The sequence below is a fragment of the Sus scrofa genome, chromosome 3, assembly GCF_000003025.6.
Source record: "Sus scrofa isolate TJ Tabasco breed Duroc chromosome 3, Sscrofa11.1, whole genome shotgun sequence".
In the NCBI taxonomy this organism is placed as follows: Eukaryota; Metazoa; Chordata; class Mammalia; order Artiodactyla; family Suidae; genus Sus; species Sus scrofa.
Genome location: NC_010445.4, coordinates 55,555,294 through 55,574,686, shown reverse-complemented (window position 1 = coordinate 55,574,686; position 19,393 = coordinate 55,555,294). Strand labels below are relative to the sequence as shown.

General features: G+C 42.8%; 1 protein-coding gene across 4 annotated transcripts in view; it reads right to left on the bottom strand.

Annotated features, from left to right (window-relative positions):
- The window catches only part of MGAT4A (mannosyl (alpha-1,3-)-glycoprotein beta-1,4-N-acetylglucosaminyltransferase, isozyme A), a 107,146-nt gene extending 92,535 nt beyond the window's left edge, over positions 1 to 14,611 (bottom strand). Inside the window, exons 1-2 of one of the 4 annotated variants that reach the window (XM_013987863.2) lie at positions 14,511 to 14,611; positions 9,659 to 9,984 (exon numbers count right to left, since the gene is read on the bottom strand). In XM_013987863.2, the coding sequence (XP_013843317.1) occupies positions 9,659 to 9,752 (94 nt within the window). In that variant the 5' untranslated portion in view covers positions 9,753 to 9,984; positions 14,511 to 14,611. 4 annotated transcript variants of the gene reach the window in all.

Genomic DNA, 19,393 nt, shown 5'->3' with positions numbered 1-19,393 from the left:
ATCATATCATGACCTCTCAGTTGTGGAGAAAGTAAAATGCTCAGCCTGTGAATATTTACTACTTTTTTTTTTTAAAGTAAACTTTAAAAAAATGAATAATGATTGCAATTTGCTTTAAGTTACCTTTTTTTTTTTAAAGTAAACTTTAAAAAAATGAATAATGATTGCAATTTGCTTTAAGTTACCTTCTAGGTTCCTACCGAAAATGTACAGAGGAGTTCCCACTATGGTGCAATGGGATCAGGAACATCTTGGGGGCCCTTGGGACACAGGTTCAATGCCTGTCCTGGCACAATGGGTTAAGCATCTGGCGTTGCCATAGGTGCAGCTTAGGTAGCAACTGTGGCTGGGATCTTATCCCTGGCTGGAGAACTCCATCTGCTGCAAGGCTGCCAGAAAGAAAGAAAGAAAAGGCAGGCAGGGAGGGAGGGAGGGTAGGAAGGAAAAAAGAGGGAAGGAAGGAAGGAAGAAAGAAAGAAGGAAAGAAAGAAAGAAAACGTATAGAATAGAGCTTTTAAAAAATTGGCCTACCTTTTACCTTTAGGTTTTGAAAACTAAAATTAAATATCAAGTTCCATAGGCAAACAAAAAATACTTTAGCAAAAAAAAAAAAAAAAAAAAGAGAGAGAGAGAGAGAATCTACTTTTCCTGAGTAAGTTATTTCAAACTAAATGTTAATTACATCAATTCTATTCCCAGACTTTCATGTCTACAACATAAATGTTTTCTACAGTTTTCTTCCCAAAAATTAAGATCTTGATTTCACATGGTTTGGGTCTTAAAATTGAGGCTCAAGTGAAACAAACAAACACAACCCTGTAAACTAGATTTCCACTGCTTAATACTCAAGGTCCAGCCCGATGGCTGACAGAGAACATGTACCAAAATAATACTGAATGAATGGGCTATGCATAAACTCAAAATGCTTCTAGAGAGAAGGGTGGCTGGCTAAATGTTGGTACATCCACACAATGGAGTACTATGAAGTTGTAAAAGTAAAAAAAAAAAAAAAAAGGAGTTCCCGTCGTGGCGCAGTGGTTAACGAATCCGACTAGGAACCATGAGGTTGCGGGTTTGATCCCTGCCCTTGCTCAGTGGGTCAAGGTTCTGGCATTGCCGTGAGCTGTGGTGTAGGTCGCAGACGCGGCTCAGATCCTGCGTTGCTGTGGCTCTGGCGTAGGCTGGCAGCTACAGCTCCGATTCGACCCCTAGCCCGGGAACCTCCATATGCTGCAGGAGCGGCCCAAGAAATGGCAAAAAGACAAAAAAAAAAAAAAAAAGATTTCTACAGAGTGATTTCCAGGATACACAGCCATGCAAAAAAAAAAAAAAAAAAAAAACATATAAAACGGTATGTAGAGGATGCTATTCTTCATGAAAGAAAGAAAAGGATATGAAAAAATGTCTGTTCAATTTGTGCCACAAGACAAAGAGGAAGGAAAACACAGAATATGGGATTGAATACCTATGAGGGATAGACAGGACTTGCAGAGAAAGCTGACAGAAGTGGAAATGGGGCAAAAGAAATATGAACATCTCTCTCAGAACATTTTTATTTCTTGACTGGTCAATCTCAGAACCAAGATAATGTTTCTCATACCCAAAATAAAAATTATGGCAATTACACAGGAGAGGGGGAAACCCAAAACAAAATACTAACGGTAATAAGTGGACCTATATGGGTTATAAATAAAAAGTACACCACCCCGAAGAGGAAGTGACTAAGACAAGGAATAAGCTCAGGAACTTGGTAAAACAGCACTTAACTACCTGACTGTGAGAGCAAATACAAAAAGAACTGTGCACGAACACTGTCCCCCTTTACATTTACTTTTCACTTGAATACAGGCTAGCAATTCTGAAACTGCTGTATGTAGACAGACGAACTGAGCAAATAACTACTATACTGGGATGCTAACAGCCAAGCTTTCTTTGGAGACAGAGAAATGTGGAAAGGAGGATGAGCACTACAGCAATGAATTAAAGTCAGAGGGACCAGCATGAACGCATGGTGGTTTTTTCAATACATACAAATGGACGCAGAAATAGATACAGATGTGTGTGGGTGTACACACACACACACACACACACACACACACACACACACACACACCTCCCTGCCCTGAGAGGGATATCTATCCCCACTGAGAGGGATAAGAAGTGTAGCCATCCCAGGAGGAATGAGTTTGCCAAGATTCCATTCTTCAAAGGAACTAGAGGCTCCCTGAAGAAACGATGCTTTCCAGGGCTGGGGTAGAGAAAAATGCAAGATGCACCTAGAGCAGCTTAGGGCAACTGGAAATTCAACATTGCTTACGAATGAATAGAGACTAGATAAAAGTGGTGGTTGCACAACTACGAATGTACTAAATGCCACTAAACTGGTCACTTTAATATGGCTAATTTTATGGCACATGAAGTTCACCTCCAAAAATATGAAAAAAAAAACAAAAGATGGGACAATGTTGAAGGCACAGAAGCCTACTTGAAGCGCTCCCAACAGCCATTCTGGGACAATTCGAACAACAAAATAATGAACAAGAGCAAAGGATTATAACTCACAGAACAAAGTAAATATTCATGAATTTGTACTCATATAAAGAAATAAGAAATAAGCAGTAAATGAGGGGGAAGAGCTATCTCTTCCTCTCAGCAAAGTTCCGATTAATAAATGGAGAAGAAATGATGGACACAGAATTTCGTATTTGACAAACAGCACAGTAATAAACTGTTGCAGACAAAAATCATCAATACACATGAAAATTTGTGAGCAAAAGTATGATGAGAAACAGGCTATCTCCTAAGTTTTAAAGATGTTTCCACAAAACACTTATTAATTACAAAGGAAAAAACAAACTTTACAGAGAAGAAACCTGACAGACAGCACTTTAGCCAAGTGATCAGTGAACAGAACCAGTGATAAGACACATCAGCATCTTGCACTTCCTGATATACTCGAGGAAGAAGAACACAATGTCATGTCTGTGGTATTCCGAACAAAAATCCATGACCCCAGTCTAAGCACAAGGAACCATCCGACAAACTCATATTAGCTATTCTACAAAATAACTGACCAAATAACCTCAAAAGTGCTGAGGACATAAAGCACATAGGAAGAGTAAGGAAATTTCTCATAATGAAGGAGGCTAGGAAAATGACAACTAAATGCAATGTGGGATCCTGGACTAGATCCCAGAACAGAAGGAGGACATTAATGAAAAAACTGGTGAAATTCAACTAGGGTTTGTAAATTAGTTAACAGTCTTGTATCAAAGTTAATTTTTGGTTTAGAATTGTAGTCTGTGCTTACATAAGCTGTTTATATTAGGGGGCATAAGGGAACTTTGTGTACTATTCTGAAAATTTACTCCACATCTAAAATTATTTCAAAATAAAAAAAGTTTAAAAAAACATATTATTATTATTAAATTTACCTATTTATTCTTTTTTAGCTGCCTCCACCCCCCTCCCAACACTAAAGCCGGAATTTTTCTCTGATACAGCACTCACGTCACCCAAACTTTTAATAGCGCTTGATACAGAGAAGGCACTCAAACATAATTACACAATTTTGGTGAACCAGAACCACAACAGCATGCCCAAATCCTGCATTTACTATTAACTTTCTTCACATTCTATTTGAGAGGAAGTTTGCTTCTTCCGTAAAGAAAAACTTTTAAAAATCTACAAGCTTTTGTTCCCTGTTTGAGTTTACAGTAAGAGCCACAGCTTTAATAAAATGCTTTATTTAGGGTCTGTATTTTTATACCAAACAGGATATGACATCTGATCTTTTCAGGCACAGAGGCGCTACCTTGCGTGCAGTGTACTGAGAATACTGGGGCCCTGACAGCCCTTCCTCCAGCTAGTGAGGTGGTGGTTCCACACCAAGAGAGGCAAAGCTAAGAGAACCTAAGGCTATGGCTCCTTCCTCTTACCCAGAGCTCAGCTCAGCTCCTAGAGTTGGGGGTACCACCCAGGCAGAAACCTGTCATCTCCCTCCTCCCCCACACCCAGAGCCCTGGCTCAGAAATTTTGCCTGAGGGAGGAAATCAGGCCATAAAACAAATAGCTCCCACGGGAACCAGCTTTGTTTGCAGCAGAGCATGGAGGAGTTTAAACTCAGAGCCCTCTGAAAAACAGTGGAGGTTGCAGAGAAGGGAATTGGGAGAACCATGTATCTAAGGAAGAGGCAGTTTACCCTGCAGGTGTTTGTGAACCAAGGAAAGTGACAGCCCCGAGGAACCTTCCTGGGTGAGAAATATCAAACACTGAGGCCAGAAACAGTTTCTTCAGGGGAACTACAATTTGATTGGTTTGTGGCAGTATTTATGCTCCAGTGCATTGTTGTAAACAAAGGAACAATCAGCCAGCAATTAGTGTAGTGGTCACTGGAAGAGTGGAAGAGAACCTTACTTGGAACAATGGCCATCCCAGAATGAACGTGGGATACCCAAAACTCCTGTGTGCGGAGTTCCCGTGGTGGCGCAGTGGTTAACAAATCCGACTAGGAACCATGAGGTTGAGGGTTCGATCTCTGCCCTTGCTCAGTGGGTTAACGATCCGGCGTTGCCGTGAGCTGTGGTGTAGGTTGCAGATGCGGCTCGGATCCTGCGTTGCTGTGGCTCTGGCGTAGGCCGGTGGCTGCAGCTCCGATTCGACCCCTAGCCTGGGAACCTCCATATACCGTGGGAGCGGCCCAAGAAATGGCAAAAAGACAAAAAAACAAAAAACGAGAAAAAAAACCACCTGTGTGCCCACCCCTCCCAGGAGCAAAAATAGAGACTTAACCTTGAGGAGGTAAGAAGGAGGTCAGACTCACTAAAATAATCTAGCCTGTCACTAAACAAATAAGGAAGCAAATAAACAAGCACCAGAGAGGAGAGAGGGCAGTACCTAATGTTGCTAAAATACATTACCTAAAATGTCCAGTTTCAAAAAAAAATATTGTAAGACATGCAAAGATAAAGGAAAGTAGGGCCCACACGCCAGAAAAACAGCAGGTAGCAGAAACTGTCTCTGAGTACAACTAGACATAGGTTTTAACGGGTAAATATTTCAAAGCAGCCATGAGAAACAGAACTAAAGAAAAGCTTCACTGAAGACGTAAAGGAAGGTATGGCAATGTTCCAACAAAAAAAGACTATCAGGAAACAGAAATTTTAAGAAAGAACCAAACAGAAATTATGGAGTTGAAAAGGACAATAACAGAAATTTTAAAAAACTCCCTAGAGGGCTTCAACAAATTTGAACTGGCAAAAGAAAAGAATAAGCAAACTTAAAGACAGATCAATAGAGATTACATAAAGTGATGACAGAGGGAAAAAAAAAAATTCTTCTTAAGAGAAATTTGGGCTACCATAAAGAATATCATCCTCCATAAAATGGGAATACCAGCAGGAGAGGAGAGAAAGGTTAAAAAAAATACTTGAAGAAACGAGGACTGAATACTTCCCCAAATTACTAAAAAACAAAAACCTACACGTCTAGAAAGCAGGACCCACAAAAGGACACATCATCATAAAAAGGATGAAAGTAAAATGCAAGAAAATCTTGAAAGCAGCAAGAGAAAAATGATGCATCACTTCATTTACAAGGGGAACCCCAATAAGATTAAGAGGCAATTTCTCAAAAGAAATACCTGAGGCCAGAGGCAATGGGATAACACAAAATGCTATAAAACAAAAAACAAACCAAAAAAACAAACTCTGTCAAGCAGGAATCCTGCATCCAGGAGAGGTATTTTTCAAAAATGACAGTAAAATATGTACATTCCAAGATAAACAAAAATGGTCAGAATTCATTAATAGCAGACTTGTCTTACAAGAAACACTAAAGGAATTTCATCAGGCTGTAAACAAGTGACCCTAGTGATTCAAATCCACACAAACAGCATCAGTAACTAGATAATTATAACAGACGCCATTCATGCACATTTTTCTCCTTTATTTCAACTGATTTAAAAATAAATTTTAGGAGTTCCTGCTATGGTGCAGCAGGTTAAGGATCTGCTGTTGTTTCCACATTGGCACAGGTTCAATGTCCGGCCTGGCAGAGGAGGTTAGGTATCCAGCATTGCCATAGCTGTGGCAGAGCTTGCAGCTTTGACTTGGATTCAATCCCTGGCCTGGGAACTTCCATATGCTACAGGTGCGGCCAAGAGAGAACAATTAAATTATTTAATTAATTTTATAAAATGATAGGTACAAAATATATTGTTGAATCTGTAACACATTGAAATGTAATATATTTGCTAATACCATCCCCCCAAAAGGTAGGTGGGAATAAAGCTGTAGTGCACTAAGGAAATAATAACAGGTGGTAGAGTAATAATTATAACAATGTATTGTTAGGTTTGTAACATTAGAAGATGTCACATGTAATAACAGCAGTGCCACAATATAAGGGAGAAAGAGAACAGTGCTCTCTACAGGAGAAACATTTCTACAAATTACTGGAATTAACTAGTATAAACTGAAAGCTGATTCTGATAAGCTGAAATTTACATGGTAAACCCTGGAATAATTACTAAGGAAAACCTCAAAAAATAGTGAAAAAAGTAATTCATGAAATTGAAATGCAACACTGAAAATAATCAGTGCAAAAACATAAAGGAAGAATACAGGAACAAAAAGGCATGAGACATGAAAGACAAAAAGGAAGATGGCAGATGTAAATCAAATTATATCAATATCATTAAACATAAGCAGATAGTGCAATCAAAAGGCAGACACTGTCAGGCTGGATTTTAAAAAAGCATGATCCAGCTGCCTCGTTAGCGCAGTAGGTAATGCATCGGTCTCATAAAAAAGCATGATCCAACTACTTGTTATTTTTAAGAGACACACTCGACTTAAATACATGAATAGACTGAAGGAAAAGTATGGAATAAGATCTATCAAGTCTTAGAAACCACAGGAAAGCTAGAGTTAGCTATACTAATATCAGACAAAACAGACTTTAAAACAAAAGAATGCAACTAGAGATAAAAGGGGAAATTTTAACTATTATAAACATGTATGCACCAATGACAGAACACCAAAATACATGAAGCAACAACTGACAGCTGAAGAGAGAAACAGACAATTCTACAATAATAACTGGCGACTTAAATACTCTACTGTCAATAGTGTATAGAACAACTAGACCAAAAGTCGACAAGGAAATAGGAAACCTGAATAACACCATAAACTAGCTGGAGCTGACAGACATCAATAGGACACTCCACCCAAAAGCAAAAGAATGTCCATCCTTTTCAAGTGGACATGGAACATTCAACAGGAATGGACCATGAGCTAAGTCATAAAACAAATACAAATAAATGTAAAGGGATAGAAATGACGCAAAGTGTGTCTTCTAAGCACGATGGAATAGAATGAAAAATCAGTAACAGGAAAAAATAATGGGAGAAAACATTTGACTGAATCTAACACTTTCATTATAAAAACACTCAGCAAGCTAGGAATAGAAGGAAACTTCCTTTACCTGAAAAAGGACATCTACTAAAAGCCACTTAAATGTAAAAGCAGTAGTGTCTATCTTAATCTATCTGAGGGTATCACATGCTTTTACATGCACCTTCCCCTGCTGGCTCTTGAGCTTCCTAAAGGTATTAAGTTTCTTCTTCATTTTTATATTCATAGCATATAATATATAGCCTATAACACAGTGCTAGGCACAGGATAAGTACTTGAAAGGGACTCATGAATGAATGAAAAATATAAACTATTAGTCCAGCAACGCCCATGATTATGGAAACCCTACTTTTAATATAAAAAGCAGAGCATGTGCTTTATGAGTATCTAAGAATTAAACATCTGAAATGAGGTTGGCTCTGGAAAATCCTGGCTGTCTGACTGCCAGAATGATCTAGAAAGAATCCAAATGCTGAGCCGTTAGAGTGGTTACATAAACGATGACATTAAAGCACAGGGGATTTTACATAAGCACCACAGGAGACCTCGGTTGATACCTGAAAGAGTCTGGACAAAAAACTGAGCAGAAACACAGAGCAGTAGAGTATGCGCAAGATGACAGAACCATTCAAAGAGTGATAATCAAAGAGGCTTTTTGTGTGTGTATCTAATACCACAAGATTCTAAAGACAACACACACACACACCACACACACACACACACACACACACATAATGCTTATAATGTCTTTATCTAAGAAAAAAAGATAAATGGAATGGGAGGTTCCAAAAGTTTTAATCCTTTAAATAAGACACAGTTTAAAAGGGTCAAGTTTCTCTGTTACCATAGCTCTCTGAATAGATAAATTTCCTGATAAGAAAAAAATCCATATACTCTTTCTATGGTCATTTCTCTCATACCCTAAGTAGACTTTTAAGGCCAGTCATCTGTTCTGTTCATGTCAGGGACAAGTAATAGTTCTCCATTTTTTGTTGTTTGGCCACACTCACAGCATGCAGAAGTTCCCCAGCTGGGCCAGGGATTGAACCTGCGCCACAGCAGCGACCTGAACCACAGCAGTGACAGTGCCAGATCCATAATTCATTGCACTACCACGGAACTCTGACAAGTAATAGTTTGATTAACTACTCAAAATTCTTCTTAAATAAGTTGTCCCCTTTTGGAACAATTAAAAAATCTAAGATGTATATATTTGTCTGCGAAGAAGGAAAGTCTTTAACAGGTTTTTCATTCATTCTTCCCCAAAGAGTTCCTTCCAAAATTAGAGCCCGACTCAGAGAAAAGAGAAAAAGAATACAGTATTTGCTCAAAACACAGAGCATGTTTTTCTACCAATATCAGATTATATTACACACACACACAAAGAAAAAAACTGTTATAAATACATCATTTGTTACCTTCATACAAGTCAATAAAATAAGGCCAGCAATAGCGCCTTCAAATAACCAGGTGACAAGAACTCTAAAATACCAAATATAAACCTCCATTCTTCCTGCCAACAATGTTCCTTAAATTAACATAAGGAAAGGAGACATAAAAAGGAAGGGTAGGAATTTACTGCAAATATTTTCTCTTCAAAAAAGCCAACTGCATTGTTCTTGAATGTGGTTCCAATCACTAAACAAATAACATTCCTTTAAAAAAAACAGTTTAATAGTCTAAACAAAATTAATTTAAATTAAAAAAATTTTTCAAATCCAAATTCCATCTCACCCACTTCATAAATACCTTTGCCTAAAGAGCAATCTGTCAACACATGCGGTTTAAATCATTAACTACACAGCACCTAATCATTAGTATAATCAGCATGTAAATTTCTTGAAGGCACTGATTGTGTCCTTTTAAGTGTTTTGTACAACATCCGGTGCAAGGAAGCTTATTAAACATTTATGATGTTTAATAATAAGAAATAAAATGCCCAAACAAAAGTCTTTATTATTCAACTTGGCTGCCGCTTATAATATAAACCACTGATGAGCATGTTTCTCTGAGTGCAATTACAAAAAATCCACAACAAAACAAAGCCCATTCAAATCAGAAAGTCTGCCTCCTCTGTCCAAGAATACTGTTTCATTTTTGTGTCAGAAAGAAACTGGCAGGCTGCCAGCAGATAGCATGCAACATGCAGACTGCAGGGGCATTTAACTTAAGCACTGGTGCACACTTGACAAAGCAAAAAACCTAGGACATTCCAGGCACATTTTTGGAGATATTTTCCTTACCTTTCCCATTTTGCCACGTGGTATACCAAGATAAAGTAAGGAACGAAGTGATAAATGCTAAAACAGTGGCTACAGTTCCATTTCGGAGCCTCATCTCATTTCACCATCACTGGTTCAAATGTTTATGATGATAACCAAGACTGTTTCTTTTTATCTTGAAGTCAACTAAATCCAGCTCTCCTGGCTCTAGACCAATCAAAACCATCAATAGGAGAGCTTCATTTCAGATGCTGGGCAGAATTAAGTCTGGCAGCCACACCATCCACAATTACTAGTCAGGATTGTCGTACAGTCTTCATAGGTGGATGTCTCAGGCTTCTTTCTTCCTATTCAGGGGGAAGAGAGAAAGAAAAACTTGCTTGATGCAAAATATTGGTTTCTTTATTTATGAGTCACTGTAATAAACAGATTTTTGGCTGGGCGAAACGGACTCATTTAATATATGAGAATGATATGGTTGTTTTCCTCCAGAGCAAAAAGCTTCCAACTATACACTCTCCTTGGCTTGGTCTGATCTGTGGAGATAAAGGTCTCGTTATTTATGCAAAGGGGGAAGTGCTGAGGCTCATTAAATAATAAGCCACAGATTCCAAGCTGAGAACTCTATAAAGATCACTCAGTGGATCCCTTGTGACATCATCTTCACTTTCCTCAATCCTTTTACTGCACAATAAGTAAATAGTTAATATTTTCAAATTGTTCAAGAAAACTGACAGACTACAATTTTCAAGGGTCAAAAGCCCTAGATCCTAGACGCAGCTCCATCATTACCTATGTGACTTCGGGCATGTCACTTATCTCAGCCTTGTGGTTTCACCCCCCCCGCCCCCGGAATGACATCATTACCCGTGCTGGCTCCTCTGGTTCTCATAATGAATAAAAAGGTTATGGTTATGGAGTTCCCGTAGTGGAGCAGAGGAAACAAATCCAATTAAGAACCATGACGGTACGGGCCTCGATCCCTGGCCTTGCTCAGTAGGTTAAGGATCCGGCATTGCTGAGCTGGAATGTAGGTCACAGATGAGGCTCAGATCCCGCATTGCTGTGGTTGTGGTGTACACTGGCAGCTGTATCTCCGATTCGACCCCTAGCCTGGGAACCTCCATATGCAGTGGGTGCGGTCCTAAAAAGCAAAAAAAAAAAAGTTACAGTTATGATGCCTATTGGTCATCATCATAAAATAGATGTAGTTTTCCCAATGATTAACCCTACCACCACCACCACCCCGGGTGTAAACTGGGACTATTTAGGCATTTAGAAAATGCAACAATGCAACACTAGAAGCCAGGATATATCACTTAACATTGATTTAACTCAGGAAATCTGGAGATCACCTCCCAGCCAGCAAAGCTGTTCAGAAAACGGAATGAAACCAAGTTCTTAGCAGTACTTAAACACAGTCACCCAGCACATAACAGGTTCTCAATAAATGTGAACTGTATTAACAAACCAAACCAAACAAACCAAGCCAAAAAACCCTGCATCCAGCCACTCACTACCAGTTCAGGAGGCTCTGTACACAGCCACTCCCAGTTATTCTCATTCCCTCGGGGCGAGTCAGGCACTCTGAGATGTGCATTGATTCCTGGTGGCCTCAGGGGGACTGTGAGATGGACTTGGCAATACATTAAGTGACACTTCGGTGGGGTGCCTTAATGCACCTCCAAAATGGCCTGCTGGGAAGCCTAGGGACAATTCCCACTGGTGAAGAGTGTGGCTGATTAAAGGGGCCATTTGTAGGCAATTCAGAAACTACTCTCTCAGCTGGTTTGTAAAAGTGAACGTTGCTAGAAACCTCCACTAGTGAAAAAAGATCACCAAGGCATAAGATTCATAATAGTCATGAGAGACACTCCTACTCAGTGAGCGTTTCCTGTGTCCCTCACAGGTTCTAAAGCTTCACAAACTCCCATGAAGCAGGCATTGCTCACCCTGCTTTACACACAAGGAAGTGAATGAACCCAGAGACAGAAACCTGATTTGCATGACTCTAAAGTCCAAGCGCCCATCTCCCATCCTTTGCCTCTTAAACTAGGCCGCCTGCAGGGGGCCCCACAAAGAGAAGCAAGGGCCAGGGATGCTCCAAGCCTCAGGTTACACTAGAGAACCTTCCCTGGGTGCTACCTTCGCCCAGCAGTTTAAGTATGAATTCAAAAAAAAAATTTCTACTTTCCGACGAACATGGATCTATGACAGAATAAACTGCAAAATGCACAGGAAATGTCAAATTTCAGCTTAAAGCTTTAAACGGATTTCTCACTTCCTGTACCCTCGCCTAGGCCACCCCCTCCCCCCACTCTTACCCAGGCAGTCTGTTAATTTTCCTTGGCCAGCAGCTCTGTGGAATATTCTAGAAGCACGGCCTTCCCCCTACTTTCTTGCTTCCCCTTACTCTCCGCAAACATGGAACTCCAAAGACAGTCTCACATTCAAGTTAAGACTGCTTTCTAAAGCCAAAGTTATCCACCTTTTAATAAGCCTGTGTCTACCATCTTCATGGCGAAATCCTGGAATTTCAACTCAATTCCATAAAATGCCTAATGTATTGTCGTACCTCAATAAGCACTCAATAATGACTGATTATAAAAAGAGAAGGGATAACTCAGTGGATTAGGTAACGAAGAATTTTAATCCTGTTGTGGCATCATATTACAATGCATATAACTTTCTGTTGCTCTATCCTTAGCCCTACCTGTACTACAAGAAGGGTTTTGTCCTGGTAAAAGATCTTCAAGTATATGGGTTATCAGAGTAAACAGTCAATCAATAATCATGGGGAAGTAGATAAGCAGAGACTCATAAAGGAAAGGATATTGTGAAATAGGTTTATTTAATACAAATAAGTCCCATAAGATAAAATGCAGTATAAATGGGGAAAGAAACAAGTAAAAGTAAATGAACTCTTCTACAATCAAAGTAGACTCTAGATTACGACTGATAACATGTGAAAAGCAAAAGGAATAGTAAATATTGGATCCAGGAAGTTCATCATTTCTGGTTTGAAAAAAAATACTTATAATGAACTCAACTAACCAATAAAACCTGAAATTCTGCAAGAAAAATATGACAGCATTTTGCTCGGTAAGAATGTCATCATACATTTTTAATTAGGGTTTCCACACTAATGAAGTTTAACTGCACATACACGTGAAGATTCCAGACATGAGCAAAACCAAGGATCGCCATGCTCTCAAACCAGGAGATGGTGTTCCCAGGCTGGACAAACAAGAGCCCTCTAAATTGACTGACAACCTAAAGCAACAGAAGTAACCCATGTGTATTTTCTTAATCAGTGTCCACACTTGTAAAATTTTTAGTCTACCACCTTACCACTCTGAGACTAACACTTAACACATTTGAATCCTTAACAACAAAAAAGGGCAGTGGCTAAAGTTACCGATCATCTTTCCATCTTGACAAAGATGAACAAAACTTTCAACTCCAGATCTCAGACTGAAAAATCTGTTTTACTAACAGCCCTTTAAGGGCAGCGGTCCTACATAATCTTTGATTTTAAAGTGTTCGCTGAAATATTCAATATGTTCTCTGGCTGAAACACTTGACATATTGCTTAGTTACCATCCTATAGACGGAGGTGCCTGAAGAAGGTGCCATCATGAAATCCAGATGTTAGTCCTGTAACTTTATACATCTCAATTATATTAAAATTCATTGGTTTTACATTTATAAAAGGATTTATATTTTTCGTTAATACAGCTTACATAACTTCATCGTCCTGTCCGTTTTCAGATTTACACTTGGGGGCTAAAGAAACCTTTGTTAGGATAACTTGTTTTATGAAACAATTTTTTTTAAAAGTTCAGAAAAATAAATATCAACCATTAAACGCGTATAAGTCACTTCTAAATTTAGGTTCTAAATTCAAACAAACGACGCTGTCATTCTCTTTTCATCAGAAGTCGCTCGGCAGCAAAAGCACAACAGCAAAATATACGGAAAGCCGTGAGAACACACTCCGCGCCGGCTTATATTTCACAATTTGGATGGTAAAGCTATGAACCGACTCCTGAAAAACACACGCTGCGAGACATAAAAAAAGCGGGCGCTCGAGTGGTCTGACTGCCAGCTCATAAAACACGCCTTCGTGATGTCACCTGGTACACTCGGTGCAATCACCCGGACTCAACCCGGGGGTCCCGCCTGCAGCTTCCTTGTTAAGAGGGAACTGAGGCCTGAGGATTGGGGGTGCACTTGCACCGCGGACCCGCAGGTCTCCACTTGGTAGAAAAATTCGCTGGGACGATGCACACCTCGACCCCTGGGAGCAGCCCCTGCCCTGCGCCCCCTCCGCCTCGCCCCCGCCCCACCTGCCCCGCGGCCCAGAACGCCGCGGACTCAGGAATGGGCGTGCGCCCTGGGGCAGCGGGTCCCGAGGGCAGCTCTCCCTTCTCCTCTGCAACCTCCCAAAGCCTTGCCCCCTTTGCTCCACTTTGCCCCAAAGTCGAGGAGCCCCGCCGCGCCGGGGAGCGCCGAGATCGCACCAGGCGCCCAGCCGGCCACCGGGAGAGCGCGGTACCGAAGGGCTGCGGCTGCGGTGGCGGCGGCAGAGCCGGGCTGACCGCTCGCCCAGGGCGGTCCGGCCCGCGCCCCACCCCGAGGCCCTGCCAGCCCGCGCCCCGAGCCGGCCCCGCAGCAGCCGGACGCGCGCGAGCTCCGGCCGGGCCGCGGCGCCGGCGGCTCCGTTACCAGCAGGTGGATCTCCCGCTACTCGGCGCCGCAGAGCCGGGCAGTCGGCGCCGCCCCTCAATCCCGTGCCCTCCGCGCAGACGCCTTGCGCCCCCACCTCGAGGCTGCCCGCGCGCCGCCGCTGCCACCGCCGCAAGCCCCTCACCCGCCGCCGACGCTGCCAGTTCTGCCGCGGCCGCCGCCAAGGCTGCTGTGGCCGCCGCCGCCGCCGCCGCCGCTGCTGCCCGGCGCCCCGCCTCCCCGCGCGGCTCCGCCCCGCCGCTGGAGCGCAGCGGCCCCCGCGCCCAGCCCCGCCCGCGACCCCGCCAGCCATTGGCCGCCAGTGCTGCGGGCCGGCCGCCGGGCGCCCCCAAGCGGCGGAGCCGCCAGCCCGTGGCCCGCCCGGCTGTCATTTAGGGGCGCCCTCTCGCAGCCGGTATCTTTCCGGTGAAATCCCTCTGCTTCATTTTATGTCACCGCGGGGTCTGAGGTGGCGTGGTCCCGGGTTCTGGGCGCTTGGCTTCGCCTGGTCGCCACATCTGGCTTTAATCCTCCCGGGCGTGTGCGCGGAGGCCGCTCAGGCTGCCAACAAAAGGCCCTGGGGAGACGCGGGCCTCCTCCTGGCGCGCCACTGGGCCACCCGGGGGCCCCAGCCCCTTCTCCAGCTGGGGTTCCAGTCCCCGACCGTCCTGCCTGGGCAGCTTTCAGAGCTTCTGAGGCCCCGCGGGTCCAGACTTCTCACGGACTGTCTCCGGCCCTGGCGACATCCCCAGCGACAGGCATCATTAACCTCAGTTTACTGATGGAAGGACGAGGAGACAGGGACTAAGGGAGAAGGACTAGCTTAAGAAAAAAATAAGATCTAAGTGCAGATCGTTTGGATGCTAATATATCTTATTTTCCCACTATACCGTCTCGTTCTGCCCCTTTCCCCTGAGCCCCATGTGCTAATCTATCAGTTTCATAAAGTTGGATGGAGATTAGCTTCGGAACCAAATAGGTCATCATATATAGAAAGCTGAGCGGTCCGCTCCTGTCGTTCTTAGTGTCTGTATGTACTATGACTCGGGTTAGTAACTGGCCTCAGGGCCAGATTTCCTGTATTCTATGACAAAGACATATCTTAGTAGCAAGCTGGCAACAATTTTATGACCAGATGAAAGCAATAAAGGCTGAACCCCCTTCTCGGATACCACCTTTGATACACTGTTTCATAGATCTTGCCTGAATTATCTCCTGGGAAAGGAAACCCCTAGGCCTTGTTATGCAATATCCTTAATGACAGAAGCAATGTCCTTGCAGATAACGAAAGCACTACCTTTGACAAAGCCACATCCACAAGATTGGCCAAAAGACCCAATAGCCCATGTAGCCACTATCCCTATTCTAGAGGAGAAACTGGAGGCCTTAAGAGATGAATAGTACAAATAGTAATAAAATACTGACACAAATAGTAATTTAGTCACTAGTCAATGATCCAACCAGAATTCAACCCAGGTCTGTTTGACTCCAGAGTTCCTGCCCCATTCTACAATACCTATCTGCCTACACCTTCAGCAATTGACAAAATCTTGTTGAGCGGCTCAGCAGTAACGAACCCAACTGGTATCCATGAAGATGCAGGTTCAATCCCTGGCCTCGCTCAGTGGGTTAAGGATCCGGTGTTGCCATGAACAGTGGTGTAGGTTGCAGACACAGCTCGGATCCCGCATTGCTGTGGCTGTGGTGTAGGCCGGCAGCTACAGCTCTGATTAGACCCCTAGTCTGGGAACCTCCATATGCCACAGGTGCAGCCACCCCCACAACAGCAACAACAAAACCCAAAGATGTGCTTCTCTCCATTTCTTTTTCCCTCTCAGTGAGGGAAGGAAAGGAAAGCATTCACCAGTATTCTATAAGCAGAGGCATATATCAGAGAGAAAGGAAAGCTGCAAAGGACAAGCTTCAACTACCCACTCAATGGGCTTATTCAGGAAGACGGCAAATTCCCTCTGGACAAGGGTTGTGGCCTACTGGCAACAAAAGACAAAAAGCAGGAGAAACACAACTGCCTTCCTTTGGGGGCTTTCTTGATAGGTTGTGGCTACCCCATCTGGCAGCAGAAGAGCAGGTTTTGGAAGAATCTGGTGATACATTTAAACTTGTCACAAACCAGTCACATTTTAGTTTTGGAAAGTCTGGACTTCAGTTCGTTGTCCTAAGAAATTGGAATAGCATGGGATCAATGCCAGGGTATGGGCTGGAAGGGACTGATCATTCACCCTCACTTTGCAGAGTACACCATCCTGGATTTTCCAACTACATCCATGGGACTTGTTTCATAAAAAATCAAAGGTGTGCCAGACCCTACTGAGTTCCACCTAGTTTGTCTCCTTTTTATCTTTTCCATGGTGATTCTCTATCTCTGTTATTCCCTTGTTGGGTCTGCTCTACTGTAGCTTCTCTTTCCATCTTTTCCTGGCTGTTAAATTCACACAATCAGGGGAAGCCGGGGTTGGGGGTGGGGGTGGGGTTCTTAGGCAAGAAGTACTTAGGCAAGAAATTCCACCTGTTACTACACCACTCTGTATTCTGTTCCCAACAAAACTGCAACATGGTGGCTATTGTTTGCACAAACATATTCTGAGTGCCTACGATGTGCTGAGGTAGTCAGTGCCTATCCACGGGGTGCTCATAGACTCATGGGAGAGGTGGGTAAGGGATTAGATCACAGGACAATGCCATAAGTTCATGGTACCAGGACAGGTGATAGGATGAGACCCTCAATCAGACTCTCAGGGTGGGGAAGGCTCCTAGGTGTGATGTCTGACCTAAAAGCAGGGTACAAACTGGAAGCGAATCTTTTCCTTTTGTCACTTTGATGGGGAGTAGTTGTTGGTGGGGCTATACCTAGAGCAATCAACTTCTAGGAACTATGAAATCAAACACAGCATCTTTCATTCTTTTCTGCTGTGGTCCCCTCCATGCATGAACAATCAAACTTGCATCATTTATGAGTGTGGATAAATGCTGATTCTGGTTTCTTGGCTACTGGCTCCAGTGGCGTTGTTTTTTTCAATTGTAAAGGCTTCAAGAAGAAATGCCTCAGGAGCTTCTTCCCAGCTTTTAAAAAATGACTCCCAGAGAGGCAAAAGAAGCCTTCCCATTTTACTTGATAAACAGTGAGATCTATCCTTTTGGTCTAGAGGCTGTAGTTGAACTAGAACCATGGAGGTAAGAGCTTATTAACTCTTTGTTAGCTGCAGAGTGTTTCAGACACCATGTACACAGTATTTCTGTTGTGTAACAGACAAGGTACAGGAAGTCCAGGAAATTAATGGGAGAATTCAAATAGAACCAGCTACTACATTTAATTTTTAACTCTAGGTGGACACAAAGGTTTATCCAGATGAAGGGCAGCAGAGAGATACATTATCATTTTTTCCTTTTTTGGCTGCCCCTTGGCATGTGCAGTTCCTGGGCCAGGAATCAGATCCGAGCTGTAATTGCAACCTAAGCCACAGCTGTAGCAACAACATTGGATTCTTAACCCACTGTGCTGGGCAAGGGATCGAACCTGCGTCCCAGTGCTCCCAAGACACCATCAATCCCATTGTGCCACAGTAGGAACCCCAAGGGCTAAATTATTCTCTCTTTTTCACAGTTTCTCCCCATACCTTACTCATCTCTTTGTGAGAGAATCGTTGAAAGATGACTTTCTGGGAGTTCCCTGGTGGCCTAGTGATTAAGGATCCAGTATTGTCACTGCTGTGGTTTGGGTTCAATCCCTGGCCTGGGAACTTCTGCATGCCAAGGATGCAGCAAAAAAAAAAAAAAAAAAAAAAAAAAAGCCTTTAAATGCCTTTCCTATTCATTCATGTTCACACTGTTGGGTAGATGCAACTATCAGTTTGTTCAGACAAAAGCCAGGCTGTGTGGTTACATGATTATGGAATCATAAGACCTTACCACACTGAAGTGTTGTGGCCAATGGTGTTTATATATGTGTATAGGACACTGCAAAAAAAAAAAAAAAAAAAAGTGTTTTCAAGACAATCCCAAAAGGGAATTCAACTACCTAACTGGGAACAGATGCCCTCAGTAGTGCCACGTAGTAGGAAGTTCAGGAGGCTTTCCTTCTAAATGACTTAGCCACACTGTTAAACCCAACTCACTGGTTTCATTCTATTCAATGTATACTCCAAAGGCAGGATGGATGAGAACTGTGTGCCAGAGAATCGCAGAGCCTTGGGAATTTTTTTTTTCTTCCTTTGTGAATGTGATACTTGAAAAGATGCTGGATCCACAGCCCTGCATCTGAAATACACCCATGCATGAAACCAATTTGAGCAGATCAACTGTGCTACTCCATCAATACGTTTCAAACAGGATCAGGAGTTCCCGTCATGGTGCAGTGGTTAATGAATCCAACTAGGAACCATGAGGTGGGTTCGATCCCTGTTCTTGCTCAGTGGGTTAAGGATCCAGCATTGCCGTGAGCTGTGGTGTAGGTTGCAGACTCGGCTCGGATCCCGAGTTGCTGTGGCTCTGGCATCGGCCAGCGGCTATAGCTCCAATTAGACCCCTAGCCTGGGAACGTCCATATGCCGCGGGAAGCGGCCCTAGAAAGGACAAAAAACAAAAAACAAACAAACAAACAAAAACAGGATCAAAAACATTTACTTAAATAATACACCCATGACAATGACTGCCACATATTAGACTACTGGGAGTTAGGGGGTGCCAGGATAATATAATCTGTGTCATTTTTTTCCAAGCCCTAGTATTTCTTAACCCTCTTTTGGAACAACTGAGCACAACCCTACAAGTAAGTGTCTGTATTAGCCAGGGACCAGACAGGGAAAAGGAAAGAAAAAAGAAAAGAACAATAGAAGGAAGGGAAGCAAAGGGAAGGGGTTCCTGCTGTGGCACAATGGGATTGGCAGCATCTCTGGAGCACTGAGTTGCAGGTTCAATCCCCAGCTGGGCACAGTAGGTTAGGGATCTGGCATTGCCACAGCTGTAGTGTGGGTTGCACCTGCAGCTGGGATCTGATGCCTGGTCCCGGGA